Genomic DNA, 20,560 nt, shown 5'->3' with positions numbered 1-20,560 from the left:
AACTTAAGAGACTGGAGAGTTTTAACTCAAGTCCAGTCTCTAAACAAGGAATATTCTTGCTTACTTTAAAAATGGAAACAACATATAGTTCCATTATAATTGTTAAAAAGTTAGCTTTACAAACATGGGAATTTTAATTTAAAAAAAATTCTTAACAAAACTATACAGTGTACAAATTACTGTCTACAAGGTAGGCGGTTCATTAAGAAGACCTTTCGCTCTTCTTGCTACTTGCAGCTTCACAGATTCATTCACATATTTTTTTTTAATGGAGCTGCCCACCCGAACATTACCCCATAACTATATTGCTATAATTAAGATTTTTGCCATGTCTTTATGTACAGTCTCCTTCACTGCCTTTTATTTATTTTCCTTAGACAAGCCTCAAACGCTCATGTCACTCCAGAGGAAACATTTCAGAGGCACTGTGAGTGGTGGGCTGCAAAGCAACGTAACAAAAGCTGAACAGTGCCACGGGACTGGGGGGCTGGAGACACGCCCCGTACTGATGCCCTTGAGTGACCTTCACCATCCTGAAGCTCTGCAGTTCTGGGTAAGGGAGGGGCGTGCAAGACCTGCAAAAGTGGGGCCCTTGGTGAGAATATACTTCCTGGTAAAAGAGGAGGCCGAAAAATGGATTTGATTCCATATATATATATATATATATATATATATATATATATATATATATATATAAATAGTTTTATTTCAAAAGGAAAGGAGAAAAATTTGATTAAAAAAATAAAAAGCAACACTTGAACTAGGCCTTTGTATTCAAGAGGCAGGCAGGAATACCCACAGTGTGTAACTTATGTAGCTAGAACTGCTCATTCACTGGTAAAAAAAAAGAGAGCGAGTCTGCTCTTAAAAAATACTGCATGTCCTGTGAGGTTGATGTGTTCACCTAATAGGTTAAATACATGAAGAGCTTGGCTGAGATGATACAGGGCAAGTATGATTGGACTTACTTTTGAACTTGCGCTGCTTGGATCCTGCTGTGCTATTCAGCATGTGGGCTATCAAACTGAATGGGCTAATCAAAACCAATTCTCAGGCCTATAAGCATTGTTCCAAATTATTCATTATTAAGTGATATGCTGTGAGGACAATGGACAGTTTACTTTATTAGGCCATGGCCTGGAAGAAGAGGTCATGGGGCCCCTCAAGACAGGCCCCCATGTGTCACTAATTCTGAAAGATTTTTCCTTCTAGTAATGAATTCTCTCAATGGGACTCGGAGTGGGGGGTGGTAAAATAAAATCAATGTCCATTCACCCTCTGTGCCTCAGAGGAAACTAAATCAAATATATATTTGAGGTACCACCCCTTAAAACATCCCATCAGCATCTAATGGGCTTAATTCATCCACAGGAACATTAATTTCTTAAAATTCTATATTTCCCTTCTGCTGTAGTTCTCAGTTTAAAAGGGCAGATAAAAATGAAAACGTAACAAGATTTATTTTTTTGTTCCATAAAAATTGAACTTTGATTTTAATCTGTAAGTCCAAATATATTTAATAATAGCAACCCTCTGTTTAATCTTCTGGATGTATAAAAAAGAAAATTCAAAGCGTACTGCCATCTATTTGAAGTAGTGAGTCACAGGTAAATCATATATTATCGTTGATGAAATGAAGAAATGGGGAAAAGAAGTGCTGGGGGAAAGAATATGGGAGCATTCCTTCCAGCTGGGATGATGTGTTTTGTAGAAGAAAGTATACTCCTATGTTAAACCCCCAAAATGTGAAACATCCGCTATGAGGACATTTGAACAAATACCTTTGCCAAATATGACACAGGCTCACTCTCCACTGTGGATCTGAAACTCTCAAGAAAAACTACCACCACCACCACCACCAAAAAAAAAACAAAAAACAAATTAAAAAACAAGACAGTTTGTTTTAAGCCAAGTCTGCCTCCAGGAGAATTTGTTGTGTTTATTTGTTCTTACTATTTTTGTTGTCATGAAAACCAGAAATGAGTTCAGCTTGCACCCCAGGTGGGAAATTAGAGAAGGGGGAACCTGTGTAAGTTGAAGTTTGTCACAGTAGGCAGAACAGTCGCTTTGCAGCCCAGGCCCATCTCGGGGTGCACTGCTTCACAGCTACACTGTAAAGTGTTCAAAATCCTCCCACCCACCCCAGAATATATATATATGTATATTAAAAAAAAAATCCCCTGTCCATCTCTCAGTACACAAAAGGACCTCATCACACTGCAAAAATAGCAGTACCCACTTTGGTCAATTAAAACAAACAAACAAAAAAAAGCATACATTATTTTTTTTTTAAATCTGTGTACTTACCTATAATAACCAATACAGCTAAAAGCACTACCTACATAGGCAAAACTTGGTATTGCATAATTCGTATAAATTTGAAACCCCTCCCCCCCAAATATTAATTGGAAGATGAAAAACATGAAAGGTTAATAGAAAAAACACCAAAATACTGAAAATATTGCTGGTCGATTACAATTTTTAAGCGGCAACTATACACAGCCATGATATGCTTTATAAATGTGAGATAAAGGTATAACTGTCTAAAAAATCCATGATGTCACACATTTTTCTTCGTCTGGAGTACAAAATATTTTGTCATAAAAATGGTAAAGATTTAAAATGATAATAAATGCAGCAAAACAAGTGTAGTGATGTCACTTTTTTGATTTTTTTGTTTTTTTTTTGTTTTTTAGATTTCAAGGCAAGGCACGTAATGTGGACATTATATCTTCGTGCAAATTAGGATTACTGGAAAGAGTATTTTTAATTAAAATTTTAAGAGACATAGAGGCAAAATGTGTCTGCCCATGCACACTACAGATCTGTCAATACAAGAAATTTGTTTAACAAGGCTAATGTCTGAAAGCACCATGCAAGTTTTCAGCACCCTGATTACATTTGTTTTCTCAAGAGTGCGTTTTTATATCCTACACCCTGGCGTTCCCAGTTTGTAAACTGTAAGCTTTACCCCTGTGACATGGATTTGCCTGCCTCTGTCTCTATAATGCAGATTTTATAGAACCTTTTGTATACCCTATGGGTTCTTGATGCAACCAGTAATTTTAAATAAATAAATTCTACCTCCAAGGAGGCTGCAGCTAAACCAACATAAGTGCTGTTTTCATTAATTTTTTTTTTTCCTCAAGCACATGATTTGTCTTGATTTAATGCCTTTTTAAAGCCCTCAAAAACTGAGGGGAAAATAAATTCGTTCAAAATTATTTTAAATTCTTTTTTAATCCCCTCAATTTAGAGTCCAAGGGCTGAAGGACTTATAATCATGATTCCCCTTTAGATATAAATTTATAAATTGCACTTGCCTCTGTTAAGTGTTTCTTTTGTGGGGAAAATATTATATTAATTTTTACTGTTGCATGCAGAGATAACACTTCACCTACATAGAGGCATTTCTTCCATAGAGCCTTTGTGTTCAAACTGTTTTTTTTTCCTTTTTTCTTTTTTTCTTTTTTTTTTCTTTTTTTTTAAAGATTTCAAACTGGGTTACACACTGGAAAAGGCTGGGTTAAGGGCCAAAATTTAATAAATCTGTACTGATAACTAAAGGCTACAGAGATTTTATATATATTTTTTTTTAACTTTTAGAAATCAGAGTGCTTATAAAATGGCTGGCTCATGGCTCTGTCACCCAGCACCTCTGATGCCGCCTCCTAGCCTTCGTTGGTGAAATAACCAGGAATAGTGATTCCATGCGTAAACAACAAGAATACTAAACCAATAAAACTAGCTTATCATGCAAATATTAAGGCATCTAGAAAGTCAGTTAAAATATATTGTCATAGAGACAGAACATCTATTTCCCAGCGGACTTCATGTAACAAAGGCTACGTTGCAGGGGCTGCGATCTACCATCAGTGAAATATCATCGACCCTTTTTATGTAATTACAGTTTCAACCTTAAGGGAATTAGTGATTGTAAGTGCTGCAATTGCTGGTCTATTATCTTCTTTCTTCAGTTTCTTTCCTTTCTCCCTTTTTGTTTGTTTTGTTTTGTCCAGTCTTCCTCTTTTCCTTTTTTTTTTTTTTTTTTTTAATTTCTTAAACTACTGTTGTATTTCATTTTCCCTCAGTTGCTCGTTTCTGCTTGAAGGAAAGGTTCTCCAATTATGTTCAAACTGTAATTTTGGACATTTGCCGGTAGGATGGGTGTCCTATTTGATACTTGGAAAGGAACCAAGCTAGCCCAGGTACCAGGACTGTTGACAGGAGAGGGGCAGGAGGGAAGGAAAAGAAAAAGAAAAAATAAAATGTTAAAATCTATGACAATATTAGAAATATAAATTCCATAGGCATCAAAATACTATAACTTTTTTCAAAATTACAATTTAATATGAGCTAATGTGCTAAATTATAAATATTATATGTATATATACTACATGGTCTATTTCTTTCACAGAAGGTAAGACTAATTGTGAAGCAGAAAAACCTCAAGTTGGGCTCATACACAATTGTTGAACTCTGATTGAGGATATTCTTACTAAAATATTTGATCTCCTTCAATATAAATACAATATGATTATCTTGTCCAATAAAAAGAAAAAGCAGCAAATCTACAATCGTTCCAATATAGTTTGCCAGTTATATTCTGATCTTGTTTTACTTTTAATTCATAAGCAATTCAGTGATAAGATGGGTTTGAATTTTTTACCTGTCTATCAGTTGAATAAAACTGAAAGCTTTGATGCAAGTTATTTCTTTTCCCTCACAATCAGAAAAAAATACGCATTTTTCAGAAAGGCCAGTAATTTGTAACATGTAATTTGGAATGCTGAGACTAGAAGCCTGGGCATTCACTGTCCCTCCACATCAGTAATGCTACCACATCAGAGATGCTCTGAATTTGGGGGAGTTTAGAGGAGTGAATAAGAGGAATGCTGGAGGGAGTAAGTAGTTGAGATTCTAGCCCCTCTCCAAACAACTTGAATTTCACCTATGTTGGATTTAGGGCTGCTAAAAAAAAAAAAAAAAGAGTTTGAAAAACAGTTCTCTAATTGCTACTGGCACAATCTCTCATTAAACAAGCATCATGTGGAGGTAAATAACACCAGATCTACATATCACAAAACAACCCCACACCATACATTTTGGGGTGTAACTAACGAGAGGCATTATTTGTTTCAACACTCATCTAGGAATAAGTGTCAGCTAAGTAACAGCTTCATAAATAATCATGAGCCAAAAAACCATCAAATTGACAACTCTATACCCAGTTTTGTCATGATCTGGATTGAAGACAAAATTTCAATGTTTTAAATTTAATTTAGTATCCCCTTCTTTACTTTTGCAATCGTGAGGTAAGGGATACTATTATTGTAGCAATCCATCTAGACACCCTCATTTTTTCATATTTGATTTCCAAAGATACAAAAACCTTTATGCAATATTAAGCTGAAGGAAAAACTTTGTCAAAAAAAAAGAAAAGAAAAAGAAACAAAGCTTGAATAAAAAAACAAACTTGATATATAATTTTTTTTACTCTATAAAAAATGTGGCTTATTTACTACCTGTCTAGATACATATTTCTGAGTTCATATTTCAACTTAAAAAATCACAATGACCTTTTATGCTCAAGGGATTTTAAGATTAGACAATGAGCTCCATGATAGCAAAGTCCACCTCGCTTTTTTGCTGTCCATCTGATATAGTACCTAGCACATGGTAAATGTTCAATGAATTTTTAGATAAACAAATTAAGTGTTCCAAATCATACCCAACTATATGTTTTTAAATAGTGTTGTACATAATCATGTATTTTCACAAATACATTGTGACTTGGCTCCTATAAAAAGAAAACAGGCATCTCTGAACTTAAAACTAGAAATATTTAGCATTAGCAAAAATTAATTGTATAGGAAAAATTAAACAGTAAGTCCAAAAAGAAATAATTCAGACTAAAAAGATATGTCCTCCTTATCTAATGAAAAATCATACTTGTAAAGAATAAGATAGCTGTTATTGAAACCTTTTCTAAGAAACTTAATTGCTTTCACATATTTCTTTCTTCCCACACACATCTTCAACAATTATTTCTGTGCTTTGCACTACTGATTGGGAAGAATGTTACATGATGAATCATGAAACCTATTTTTCCTTCATCCGTACTTCCACCACACTTTGTTACACAGTATTATTACAGCATTTATTACTTCATATCATGATTATCTGTAGCTATGATTATCTTACTGACTGAAAGCTTAGCTCTGTAAAGAAAATGACCTTGTCCTTATAGAGTGTGGTGACAGCTGATGTTAATCATTTCTTAACAAATAAAATAAGATACAAAAACAGGTATCCATTATTTTTAACCTGAAGAAGTGTGTATGAAAAACCAAAAAAAGACTAGCTCAAATTGATAATTCTTGACAGTAAAACACAATGTTGACAACAAACACATCACTTTGCAAAATCAACGAGAGTCCCAAATTAAATGGGCTCTAGCAAGTCATCTAGAGATTGGGTACTTTAGGAAAATAAAGTATATTTTAATGATTGAAAATAGATGTGAATCCTTTAATGGAGAAGTCTATCTACTAATGGCAGAAAAGACATGAATTTAGGGTTTATTTTACAATAGCTTTCTTAGTCAATTCTTTAAAAGAGATTATATATTATTATTCTTTGGAAAATACTCAATAAAAATAAATTGATGCTACTGACTAACAGGACTTGCTGTAGAACACCTAACAAATTCAATTTAGATGTTTATTTAAACCTTTCAAACCTCCCATCCTACATTATCACCATGTCAAAATTGTAGTGTGCAATATATTTGTCAATACTGTTTATGAACCTTTGGGGGAAAATAAATCTTAAAGATTAACACTATGCAGACCCCATATATGAGTTTTACAAGTCTCTTATTGCCAATTTGTAGGTTAAGTTCAGAACTATAAGGCACAGACATTTTTAAGGGCTTTTTGGCAGTCCCATTGAGGAAAAAAATCTAATAAAATAAATTCAAAGATTATGACAACAATGTAAATAAAAATGTTCAAACAAAATAACCTAGATCATTTAATTTCAAAAAGATAATACCTCAAATTGAATAGTTTTTCAGGCAAAAATATAAGAGTGCTTTTTACATATCTAACTCTCTATATTTAAATAAATGCCAATGATCACCAGTATGGATAAAATAAACACACATATTCATATTTATCTACATATACAAACTAGTTACATTTAAAATACTTAAAAATTTTAATTCATAATGGAATGAGGATTATATGGATAATCTTATGTTCAATCCAATAATTTGCACCTCTAAGAGAGGTGAGAATATAATTGAAAGATTTCAAAATATTTAAGGTCAAATTAAGCTACTTCAGCAATTATCTTCAAGCATGCATTTATTTTGCTTTCATTACATTTTCCATTTCCAAGTCTGTGTGTTTTGTTTTGTTTTTCAAACAAGATGAGTATGACTGAAAGTTAAAAGATCAGCTTTAGAAAATACATAAAGGCCATGTCATTAAAAAAGAAAGAAAGAAAGAATATAAGGACTTGAAGAAAATATCAGGCACAAAAAAGGCAAAAGAGATCTGGATAGCACCTTAACACAAAGCAGAATTCACCCTAATGACTTCTACTCTATGTATACAATTGTAAAAAACAAAATGTCTGATATCATAGATAAGATTTTCACATTATTCTAACCAAATGTGGCTGTCCCAAAAAGGGAAGAAGCAAACAAATTATTTTGACCTTTAGCTGTATAAATGGTAGGTGATAGTCCTTCTTCATTTCATACTGATCAGACTGCATCTGAAACATTGTGTTTCTTCTATGCATCACTCTTCAAGAGAAACAAACTCTATGGCATTTCTTTGGTGAAGATACTCAGCAAATAATGTCATATAAGACCCAGCTAACGGGAGACAGGTAAGACACGACAATTGAGTTGGAAAGAAATGTAGACCTCTTCTGTTTGGTTCAGCTTGACAGAATTAGTACAAAGGGAGAAACTTTCAAGATGATAAGCATGTTGAGGGCATACTATGAGCAAGGTACCATATTTAGCATTTTACATATGCTACGTTACTTAATTCTATCAATGAATTCTTGAAATTGCCATCATTATCCCCATTTCACAGATGAGAAAATTGAGACTTAAAGAACTTAAGTTACTTGCCCAAAGTTACCCACCTAGACCTCAGATATGAATCAATTCTGTCTGAGTCCCATGGCCATTAACTATATTATACTGCTTCCCTGGGAAGTCAGACAGTGACCTAACATTAGAAAGAAATTTTGAACAGAATTTTCTGACGGCAAAGTGAATTTGCTTCAGTAGACAGTGAATTTCCCATGCCCCACATAGCTGGATCATAGCCTAGCTACTGCTGTAGCAGACTTGTACGCAGAATATGTGGTTGGTCTAGGTGATTAAGCAACACTGAAATTTGATATATCTATCTCCTTTGAAAACAAATCTAGCTGAAGTTCTATTAGAGTGACCTGATGGTGAGGATTAAGGGAGAAGAAGATACCCACTTCTTCCTTTTGAAAATAATACACTATTTACATCTTTCTTATCCTGGATAAATTGGATAAAATAGTTGGTCTTCACATCTACAAGGAGTAAATAGATTCTATACCTTTCAATGAAAAAAAAGAGAGAAAATTGCTCTAGGCAAGTCAATATTTAATGGTTGTGCTTTTAAAAATTATGCATTCTGTGCTGTATCTTCTAGGCCAAAACAGGATTGGGCCCTTAACGTTTAACTGAGTAACCACCCAGGAACCATGGGGTGCCAAATAAACATATATGGAGTCATAAGTTGAGTAAGGAACAAAAAAAAAAGTAAGTCAAAGGTTTTGTTTCTACTATTAATAATAGTTGTTTAAAATAAGAGCTATTTCAAGAATAGCAAAATTCATTTATTACTAGTCGTGGTTGACCTGAAAATGGGTTGGGAAACTTATTTGTCAAACATTTTATAAAATGTCCAAAGTATCCATACACTAATACTTTTCAGGGGAGTAATAACATTGCCCATTCAGGTTTTACACACTAATTTAATCATAAGACTACCATATGTATTTCAAAGACAGTAAGTACTCTTTGAAGAAGCTTACAAAATATGTCATAGGAATGAAGCACAAAAAATTATATATATTCATACATACCTCAACTGTATCAATAGCCACACTACTTATAGATAGCAATAAAAATAAGCAATGGCCCAGAAAGCATGGAAAATAAATAAATACCTTAATTTAAAAGAAGGATTTGCCTTTAATTCCTTTGCACCTGTTTCAAATATCCCTAAGAAGGAATTTTTTTTTTACCTCCTTAGCTAAATACTACTAATTTTATTGCTACAATATTAACACAGAGATATTAGTATCTCCCCCAGAATGCACAATGAACAATTTTTCCTATTAAAAGCTAAAATCTGCCTGGAAAACAAAAAGCAAAGGCAAATTAATTAAGTATTAAGTTAGAAACCATGCTGTCCTGGATTGTATATGTGTGTACATTTGGACTGGCTGCTTATTTCAATATAACACAAAGGCTGCACAGAGTATCTTGTGAAAAAATGTTCAGTCAGACCAGTGGAAGGAATATATGGGTATTATTTAAGTACTCATATATTTAAGAATCATTATATATATTATTATATATTAAGAATCTATTTAACAACTCATTAATATATTAGAATAAAATGGTAATAAATATACTAGCTGCTAGCACTTATATAGTATGTGTTAAGTAACAGTGCCAGGCACTGTTCTGTATGCTTCACCTACTTAAAAGCTTTCAATCCTCAAAACAAACCTATGAGAAAAGTACATATTAGTACTTTTCTGATTTTACACATGAGGAACATGAAACTAGGAAGTTAAGTGTCTTCCCAATTCATGTTGCTACTAAGTTGTAAAAGGCAGGATTTGAATATAGCAATGTGGTTCCAGGATCTATATTCTTACCCACTACACTTCATCTCTTTCATGAGACTCACTTTACTTTTTATCCCTGGACAAGAATTTATATTATCCCTGAATTATAAATGAGATTCTATGAATTAAGGTCCATATCATTTAGACATACTCTTGAGTTCAAACTTCAACACAAATAACTGCATTTTATCCAATTCCAGATTCTCTTCAGCTGAATGCAATATTTGCATTGATTATGTGCATACAGATGTGGCTGTATGTCAATAGTTGCTTGTTGAGTTCCACTTCAGAGGACTCTAACCTAGAAGTAAGATATCCAAAGTGCTCTACACAGATCTTGGGTTTCTTTGATTTATTCCCCCCTTTTTTAAGGCTCATTATTGCCATCTGAACGACCCTATTTGCATGTAAGATGATATCTAATGATTATTACTATTTGTAATAATCTGTTTCGGAAAGCTCCCTGGCCAGCTCTTACCTGAACTGCAAAGTACTCTTGTGGGCTCTCTGGGAAACGCCAAATATCATAAACTGCAGGTGGCTCATGGAATTATTCTAACTGCAAGCAATAGCACTTCATAGTAATGAAAGAGAAATGTATTTGTTTCTTAACTAAGTAGGTAAATAGCCTTTTTTATTGCTACTCCTTGGGGACCAGTGGTTTTGAAGTAACATATCAAAACGGTAGGTCATCAAAGCTCATTAATTTATATTCAATTGTTTCAGTTGTGTGTTTTTTATTGGGGCATGCTGGATTGAATGTTAACTTTACCATCTGCAAGGACTAACATTTTCAAAGTAAAATAATGGCATGTGCCAGTGGAATATTTTATCTAATGAAGAGCACAGGGCAAGAAGAGCCCTTATGTATGGGACCACTGCAGCTAAATATTAAATGTTCTCATTACAATTACTGTACTCCTCTAGTAAAAAGCTCTTATAAAATCCTAGAAGACTCTTCAACAAGGCAATCTATATACTTAAGAGTAATAAAAACTTAATTTCCTGAAAATGTTTACTTTAGACATAAGAAAAATACCCTTCCCCCAAATAGGCCAAATTGAGTAGATTTGTAAAAAATTATGTTTGATATTTTTCATGTTTTAGAACGGAAAATGAAAGAGAATCATTATAAAGATGACTAATTGTAAATACATTACAGTACACACACACACACACACACACACACACACACACGTAACAACTTATGCAGCTGTGGGAGGTTTTAGCCAATAAAAAAATATGGAATTATCAGGCTCAAAGTAATTATTTGATCTCCTCCCACAGACTATTACAGCGGAGAATGCTGCTTGTGGATTTCCATCCTCCTTCTCCGGTTTGTATTCGTCTCTATCCCTGGGCTCCTTTTCAGTGTCATTGTCACAAGCGCTACAGCTCCCCTTATTAGCATATGTGAGTCTTCAACAGCAGACAAAATTTCTACAAAAACAGTGCTTCCAAATAGTGCTTTTCACTAGAGAAAACAGCCAAAGCATACTAAGTTAAACAGAAATGTAAGTTTTATACAAAAGCAAGAAGTGATTCTTTCCCAAATAATTTTCACTTAAAAGTAAATATTAGTGTTATTTACACAATTTTACCACTAAATGAAAGAACTTATTCATATCAGAATTCTGAATACAAAATCACAAATGATTGAGGAACTGAGCATGTTTTTAGTTTTTATACTTGCTACTCTGTTCACATGGTGCAAAAAAAATCTGTCATCACATAAAACAAAAATGAACAAAGAGGAAAATAATTGTAACTATCTACAATTTCTGAATATTTAAAATTTGCATCCTTCAATTTCTTGAACTTAAATAGGCTTTTGCCTTTATTCTTTTGTAATTTGATATTATGCTTATTATTATATCTACTCTATGCTTTGTAATTAAGTAAATATGACTAAAGATTTACTAGGTACCTACGAACAGCACTAGCAAACACAAGAATCAGAAAAGGTAAGTTAATAAATGTTGCTTTGGCTCCTGAAGGAGCTGCTTTCTTAGAGGTGTAATACATATGTAAATATGGCACTTTGCATAAAACATCTTCAGATAAAGTAGGTGTTTAACATATTTCCTTTCATTGCAAAGGGTTAATGAGAAAGGTTTACATTTGGGAATTTTCTGAAACTTGCTCCTCCCTCTCCCGTTGTGCTGCCAAAAATCATCTGACAGGAAACGTAAGATTAAGTTTGTCCTACCTAAGCGAACAAAGAGTGCTCTGAACAGGCCACCGGTTTACTGCAGAGCGGGAACTTTTCTAATCCTGCTGGAATCTGCAGTGCTGCTCAGAAAATATCACGGAAAAAGTTGTTTTCTTTCCTCTAACATCTTGTCTCTGGATCGTCTCATTTTGGTCACACTGCAGGTCCTGCTGCTTCTCCCATAAAGGTTAACTTAAAGCTCCAAACATAATCATGTGGAAAATGGACATTATTGATTCTTATGGTCCATTGTTCCCCTATCCTAAGTCCCTGAAGTTCAAGTTCAATCTGGAATTACATCATGTCTGGTTTCTCCTGGTTACCAGACGGCTTGAGACGTGACCACAGCTACAGAAAAAACAAACAGCCTTCTTCACGCTTCGGCTCCCCTATCGATTCAAACGTAAACTTTTTTTCTTTCTCTCAAGTATGCTTCAAGTATGGAGCACGGTTAATTTAGAGATTAAGTTCCAAATTAGATTATCTAATGGCATCTTAATGGATTGCTGACCCATTTCCTGTGGGATGGCAGCATGCAAGTCTGGCTGGAATACAATTAATTTCTTAGGAAGTGTTCTGAAGAGTTTCCTAGATAAAAAGGAAACGCGTTGTGCAAATCTTTCTTTACAAATGGAGAAACTTAGGCAAAACTACAACAAATCCCAATGTGTTTTTCAACAGCCAGATCACAGATGTTGCATGTGGGTGAACACCACATAATGTCATTTTTTAAGAACAGTAACATTGTTATTTTTTATTTCATAACAGGTGCAAATGATTCTGATGAGAACGGAGTAATTCGTTTAAATAGATTATTCAAATACAAAGAGCAACACTAGTTAGCAACCCTGTTACCAACAATGGTCGTGTGCAAGTTTGGCTTTTGCAATTTTCCTCCCTGAAGCAAAGATTCTTGGGCTCGTATACCTTCTCCACATTTCTACTCTAGTCCCTGAGTGGTGCTAGGGGCCCAGAACGGTGTGTGAAAAGTTGAACATTCTGAACACACTTTAGAGCTGACAGCTGAAAAGGAAATTCAGCACTCTGAGAATAAAGCTCCCCCCAGGAACTCCAGGAACAACCCAGCTGTTGTACTGTAGTTATGTGTCAAGATAACAAACTGAAAGCAGGAAATGCTAACCTAGTGAATTTGCAGGGATCAGTCTAAGTGTAATGTTGAAATAAAAGTTAACTCTTTAATACTACCTATGGATAGGTCACATGCTGCCTTTATCATGCAAGTACCATACGTGTATATATGTGTATGTACATACATACACACACATGCATATGTACATGTGTGTATATACACATGTACACACATACACCATATATACACACATATTTATATACCAACATATGGTTTGTGACCCTATATTGCAGATTATTTTTGTTTAAATATTCATTCTTAAGTCATTGAGGATATATATTTTACAAAGAAAATTTTGTGGACAAAGCAAGGAAAATGGTAGGTTCAGGACAGTGTTATGCAAATAAGATTGTATGTATGAAATGAATGTTATTACTCCTTCCTTTTTGCCCCCCCCCCCCCCACTCCTGACCAACCAGATCCAAATAATCTTTACTGGCTGCTAAATTTCTCTTGGGAAATCAAGCAACTCTCTAGAATTGCAGTAATAAACGACAATTTCTTACAAAAACATGTGTAAAGTAACTACAGAATGAAGTATTCAACTCATAGAAAGGAACTGCTAACACATGTAACATGGAAAATAGCTGATAAAAGTCTCTTTGGTGCCATTCAATTATGGCATCAGCAGAAACACAAAAACCCTTCCAATTATTTCAGTAAAATCTTCATTTATTCATTATTTCAGAGGCTGAGCAAATGGTTTGTGTAAACATATCCTTCAGTAACACGCACATGTTTATTTTAGCCATCTGAAGGCTTCTTCTATGTTTATATAAGCCATCAGACACATACAGCCACTCACTTGTGGCTTTGCCTTTTCCTGAAAGGGGTGAAGGGAGAGAAGAGGGAATGAAACAATAAATCCAGTTTCTCTTTTGCATAAAGCACTCCCTCCAATGTTTTAAAATAACTTATGTTTATATTATTCTTGGATTGCCCTTTGGCTTTCTTTTTCATTCAATTATATTGCTCTTTCATATTTGATAGTACAAGCTATGTTCTGGCTATAGTTTCAGAAAGAAAGCCAATTAGGGAGTTAACTGATATATTTGTTTATACCCACATAACTCACATATGCAACAATGTAATTTGTCCACATTGGAGGACAAAGCACAGACACAACAGTACCCTCAAGCAGCATAAGCAACTCATCACCCATGCCCCTCCTGAGAGCTGAGCCCCTCCTGACTCAAGCAGAAGTGAGCCATTCACCGACAGATTACACTCTGGATTAACTGTGATACCTGACCTTCGGGTTAGACAGAAAAATTCACTTAGGCACAGGCAACACACACACACACACACACACACACACACACACACACACACACCACGACTCACAAAATTCTGAGGTCAAAACAACAAAACACCTTCAGGGTTGCAACCTAATAAGTCTGTGAAAACTTTCCAAAGGAGTCAGCTTTGGTTCTTAAGGGAATGTTTATACATGGGGGGGGGAGGGGGGAGGAGGAGGCGGGCAGCACACTGGGAAGGAAAAGGATGGAGAAAATCTTCCAGCTTTGATTATACTTGCACAGCTCCCTCAGCACTGACATTTTCAGTCCCGAAAAAGGATGACATGGAAACACCTCTACAGGAGGATTGGTATAAAGCAGCAAAGGGGGTGACCATGGCAAATGATCATATAAGGAAAGTAATGGCAACAAACAATCAAAACAAAACAAAGTGAAGCCAAAACACAGAGCAAAACCAAAACACTTTCTTTGGTTTTTCTACTACAAAGTCTCCAGGGATTGCCTTTTGTGAAAAACAAAAAGCAACAACCGCAACAAAAATAACCTGATGTTTTCTTTATTCCATTATGACAAAGGCAAATTATTTAGCCCTCTGGTTGAATATATCTACATTTCCTCATATTTTTTTCAGTTTATTCAGATAATTTTAAAGTTGTAACAGTGCCCTAAAGATTTTAGATGACTGTTATCTGCTGTAAAAGTAGTAGTGTTACAGACATTTATGATTTCCTTTTTCAATATCCTTTATAGAAGAAAAAACATTAATAGTTTCATAAATAACCACAGGGCACAAACTATAAACCATAAACAAAGTATGAATATGTTGTACCACAGGCATGGCCTACTTGTGTTATCAAACATGGACTCCACTTGTACCTACCGTACTTTTGAAAACTGTAACAAAGCAAAGCACACTGCTATCTTATTTGAGTGTTTTTATTCTGAACTATATAATACTTAGATTTTAAGGGCTGTGAGCATCTGTATTACTCACACAGCATTTGGGACAGCCCACCACAGACTCAGTAAACACCTGTTGAACGCATGAGCGTGATGCCTGCCATTACCAATTATGTGCCTTTTGAATCATGATAAAAACGGAAGAAACAAACCAAAAGCAACGTTTTAAAAGCTTTTTGAAGCATTAAGGCCATTCTATATATTGTTATCTACTAATAAAACAATTACTATTTTGAGGCGCAGAAGACATCTTGGCTAAATGAATTCTGAATTTTTTTCTGACTCATTATGACCTGAAACGGCTTACTACACCGATTTTTCACCAAGAAGGGGATTTGTAACATGAACAATGTTCTCCTAAGAACTGAGTTTAGTCATCATATTAACTCACTCTGATACATTGTGTTCTGTGGTGATTCATTGTCCACTCACCTTTTCCTTTCTGGGATATCAATTTTTTCTTTGAAAAATTACTAGAAACTAGACACAATTATATTTTATATAATTTATATACTTATTTGGTTTTAATGTACTTTAGAGGTGCTGTCCTATTTTAGATAAGTAAATGTCAATCAGTAATCCACAGATTTGAAAGTTTACATAGCTATAGCCACATTTAAAAACACAAATACACTTCATCTAATTTGCAATTCTTATAAATGGTAGAATTCCTATGCAGACATGGGCCATTTTGCTAACGGAGTATGGAATATAAGGAATTTATTTAATAAAATTAAATCCAAACAGTGTTATCAAACCCAATTAAATTAAAAATACTTAAGACAATTTAAGTAAGATATTTTCATTGAATTGAAGAGTATTAATTATTAAGACTTTGCATAAGATGATTTCATTGAGATTATCTTCTTTTTTTATAAGTATATATTGTACTTTTTCCAAATGCAGGAATTATATGTGTCTTGGGGGGAAAAAATCAAAATACGTAAAAATGTATACATTTTAAAGTGGATGCTATACCAACCTTTAAAAAGGGGAAAAGTCATGTTGTATTCATTTTAGGTAGTGAATTAATAAAAACTCATCAAGTTTTTAAAACAGAGTCCAACTAATTTTCTTAGTTTTCACATGTGTAAAAATGGACATTTTATTAAATTAATTTTTTTATACTCCACTCTTTAGCAGTTTCTATCAAGCATTATGGATATGGGCAGCCCACTGACAACTGATATCTGAGTATGTACTTTTAACAGAGGCATGTTCAGTAAAGAGAGGATTACAATCACAGCAGGCCTGGGAAATTACGTTGGCTCTACTTTTGGTGAACTCCTTATGGGATTACCTCACTCTCTTCTGTAAATTTTTATCTCTTATTACATATGATTATACCATGAATTTTAATTATTTAATTTGTCAGTTTGATAGAACTTGTTCTTTATTAAAATAATATATAAGCGGATGCAGCACTACTTACTCTCTAACACCAACATATGAGACAATATCAGAACTAGTTTTGAAAATGAAGTTTTAGAGTAATTTTCTCAGCCTACCAAATAGTCAATTCTCAATGATTCACATCAATGTACAAACAGAAGCTAAAACTTTATTTAAACCAAATTCCCTCTTTAGCTATTGATTCCAACAATCTTCCCACTCCAAAACTTATGAGTGCTGCTAATAACAGTTAAATTGACTAATTTGAAATTTTTCTTCTAGCTTTTCCCCTCTGACAGGGGAATAAATGAATAGTAAATGGCTTAAAGTTAGCAGTCCAGGAAAGAGCTGAAAAGAGAAGACCTATAATGTAAAAGCCCAATGCTTTTATCTTCAGATAGCTGAAAAATCTTCCCTAAAACAGATTTCATATTTCAGGTCCTAATATCTAAGTGCAAAATCACCCCCTTCAAGAAAAATATTATAAATTGTTTAAAACATTTTACAGCACTTAGAAATTCCAATGATTAATTAGCATATGTTATAGCCCCAAATTAATTTGAAGTTGCAGTTACATGAGAAATAAAAGAGGGGGGGAGGGAAAGAGGGGTGGTATAGCCAAAACAACTAAATTTTTAACATATATTTTCTATAAAGCTAGTTAAAAACAAACACTACAGCTCATGTCATTTTTAAGTGTAAGTGTAGGGTTGGAAATAATTAAAATGTTACCTTTGCCAAGTAATTCCCAATGTATCCTCACTGGTACTGGGGTATAAATGCCTGCCGTTTTGATTCATGGTCCAGTCACAAATCCTCAGCTGTCAATTGAAACCTAGCAGTCAGATATGGATCGAGCAGTACTACAGTTTTTAGTATTTAAATGAACACATGCAAACTAGTATTGTACATGGCATTAACCTTACTTTCCCAAGAGGCAACATAAAAAAAAAAAAAAAATGCAAAAGAAAAACCTTACTCTGAAAAGCAAAATTCCTAGACTCTTTTTTAGAAAAAGCTATTGCAATATGCTTCTCTATTAATTAAAGCATACAAGAGAAACAAGTGCTTAGAACATAACAATTAGACATTATTAGAGTACAAATTGAGCTGCAATAAAAGCAAACGTTAATGTTCAATAGAGAGATATATTTTAGAAAGAAAATTAAAAAAAGCTTTTTTTAATGCAACATATCAAATAATCTGCACTGAGTAAAAGAATAATTGTAAGCATGCAGTTTGCAAAACATAAAAGACATGCAGTTTAGAGGAGAAAGGCCCCACCTTATAAACATTGTCCCTGACATATTTAGAAGCATCAAGATATTCAATTTTAGATGTTTACTAATTTTGTTTTATTCACAATGGCATCATTTAGAAAGAGTTGATAAGAATTTCTACTTTTATTTTAAACTCAGAATAATGGCATTTCAAATACTTTACCACATCTGAATAGAGTGAGGAATGCACTGAATACAAGCTGAAACAAATTCTTCCCAGATCTCCGAATCATCAGCTCTGCCCTTCAGAGATTGTTCAAGTAACCCTATCCAGTTCTGTTTGGTTAACAGCTGCCCTACAGTGCTAGCAGATTTATTGAAAAGATATATTGCTTATTTTTATGCTTAAGAAAGTAAACTTATCTGGCTTTGGGAGGAAAAAAAACCACTAGGAAATCATGATTTTTAATCTTTAGATAGCCATGCTGTAAATTAACTGCATCTTGCATTGAAAAGATGACTTACTCATAGCAATCCACTAAACCTTGTTTGCTGCTTTTCAGTGATAATTTCTAAAAGATGATAATTGGAGCCAAGTGTCTCTAATGATACATTATTCCAATCCTTTCTGATAATGTTATGACTTTAAAAAAATGGTAATTAAGAATCTTTACTTTTCCTGTTAGACTCTTGATTTCTACATACTCAAGTAGAAGTGATTCTGGAGTTTTAGAATAATAGTTTTTGCTCATTTTTCTACAGTCTATGAGGATCCAAAAATACCTTTTAAGATTTCTAAAACGTATATTTTAATTATATTGATATTTTGGGTAAAGGTAATATTGAAATTTAAAGAACTGAAAAAAAAAATCCCTTAATGTAGATAAATAGATAAATAGGTATGTAGTTAGATAAATAGAGTGATAGACATGTACATTCTGTTCAGGATATATGTCATAAAGAAGTCACAAGTTTGTAAACTAAATTAGAATGGAAAATATTCTTAAAAGGGATAATACTTGTATAAAGGAGAAAATGCACATTTGATTATTTTAAATCAAACAGATGACAAACTTTATGGCAAGATTTTTTTTAAAGGTTCTCAAAATTTTCTTTAAAGGATCATCTAATCACAAATGCAATGTGATGAGGCAATCTGAAATTGTTTTTTCTACAGTAACAGTAAGCCAGTTGTCTATTTCAAAATACACTTTTTAAAAAAGCAGTACTATGAAAATAATCTAAAACCAATTCAAAAAACTTGATTTTGTATGAAGATTACCTTAGGGAACTCTTACTGATTCTTCTCTAGTCAGTGAAAATCCTAGTTTTGAGTCAATTAAACACTCTCAAGAAGGGAGGAATATATTTAGGCATAGCCCACGATAATTCTGCTAATTATTAACTTCAGGTTAGTTACTGTGGGGCTCTCAGGTTAAACTGGAGAAATTTTCAGAAGACACTTTCACAAAGCCAGGTAAACCTAAATATCACTCACTGATTGGCCTGCTGTCCCACAGACAATTAAAGGAACTCTATGTCTCCTGGGAAAACTGCATATATAAATTGTTCATATTTTGTCATTCATGTTGCTAATTTCTTGTTTGTTTACTTGTTTACCATTCCAAAAAATTTCAAGTGGGTTATCTTTGGCCACATGTGAAATACTTAAAATCAATGGACTTTCGGACTTTTCTTTCCGAAGAGTCAAAGGGGTTAAACCTGACTGTAGCTATTTATTTTCATTCATCTTTCAGATACATGCAATAAGAATATTTTATCCCAAACAGAAAATATGCTTAAATACATACAAAATGATCACTGACTATATGTAATAATATAATTTAATGTCAAATAAATTGGCAGGATATTAACTAGTATTGAATTAATTTCCTTTCAGTTACTGAAAACATAAAATATAATTTAAATTAATTACTTAGATTGCGGGCTAGCATTATCAACATTTTAAAAAATTTCTGAGGAAATATCTTTATACATGCTTATATGTCAAAACTTACTTAAACTAGGTTACTTCAACAAAAGCCTCCCTCATCATGTTGATTTAAAAATGTATTAATGTAGCTTCTTTTGTATAAAGCATCTCTGAATTAATAAACTTCCTGACAAAGTGAAAAGTTTGCAGTGATACTGTGAGTAGGGGAAACAATTAAAATAGAAATCACGTATTCACCTAAGATTTCTGTGAAACTAATTCCTAATTAAATCAATTACTAAGAATCTTATTTGACCAAGATAGTCCTGACTTAGCAAATTTTTAACAAATTCTATGTGAAGAAAGGTTAATAATAGGTATATGTAAGCTTCTTTTGGGGCATGTTAAATAATTTTGGTATTAGTATAGTTCACTATTCCTAACAAAAAGAATTTTACAGTAGGCTTTAAATAAGTTAAAAATAACAGATGACAATATTATTTGAGGTTG

The 20,560-nt window shown here is 33.5% G+C and overlaps 1 protein-coding gene across 14 annotated transcripts in view; it reads right to left on the bottom strand.

The window, feature by feature from the left end:
• Positions 1–3,994: 3,994 nt before the first annotated feature.
• The window catches only part of NFIB (nuclear factor I B), a 416,044-nt gene continuing 399,478 nt past the window's right edge, over positions 3,995–20,560 (bottom strand). For 7 of the 14 annotated variants that reach the window (XM_074330380.1, XM_074330381.1, XM_074330385.1 and 4 more), the window contains 2 exons: positions 17,630–17,718; positions 3,995–4,217 (listed from right to left, as the gene is read on the bottom strand). In XM_074330380.1, coding sequence (XP_074186481.1) covers positions 4,088–4,217; positions 17,630–17,718 — 219 coding nt within the window. In that variant the 3' untranslated portion in view covers positions 3,995–4,087. The remainder of the gene's footprint in view (positions 4,218–17,629; positions 17,719–20,560) is intronic. The other 7 variants (XM_074330383.1, XM_074330384.1, XM_074330386.1 and 4 more) reach the window with 1 other exon arrangement.

This window comes from Rhinolophus sinicus, linkage group LG04 (genome assembly GCF_036562045.2).
Source record: "Rhinolophus sinicus isolate RSC01 linkage group LG04, ASM3656204v1, whole genome shotgun sequence".
Classification (NCBI taxonomy): domain Eukaryota; kingdom Metazoa; phylum Chordata; class Mammalia; order Chiroptera; family Rhinolophidae; genus Rhinolophus; species Rhinolophus sinicus.
Note: the sequence above shows the minus strand (reverse complement) of the source record. Positions and strands in the feature narration are given on the sequence as shown.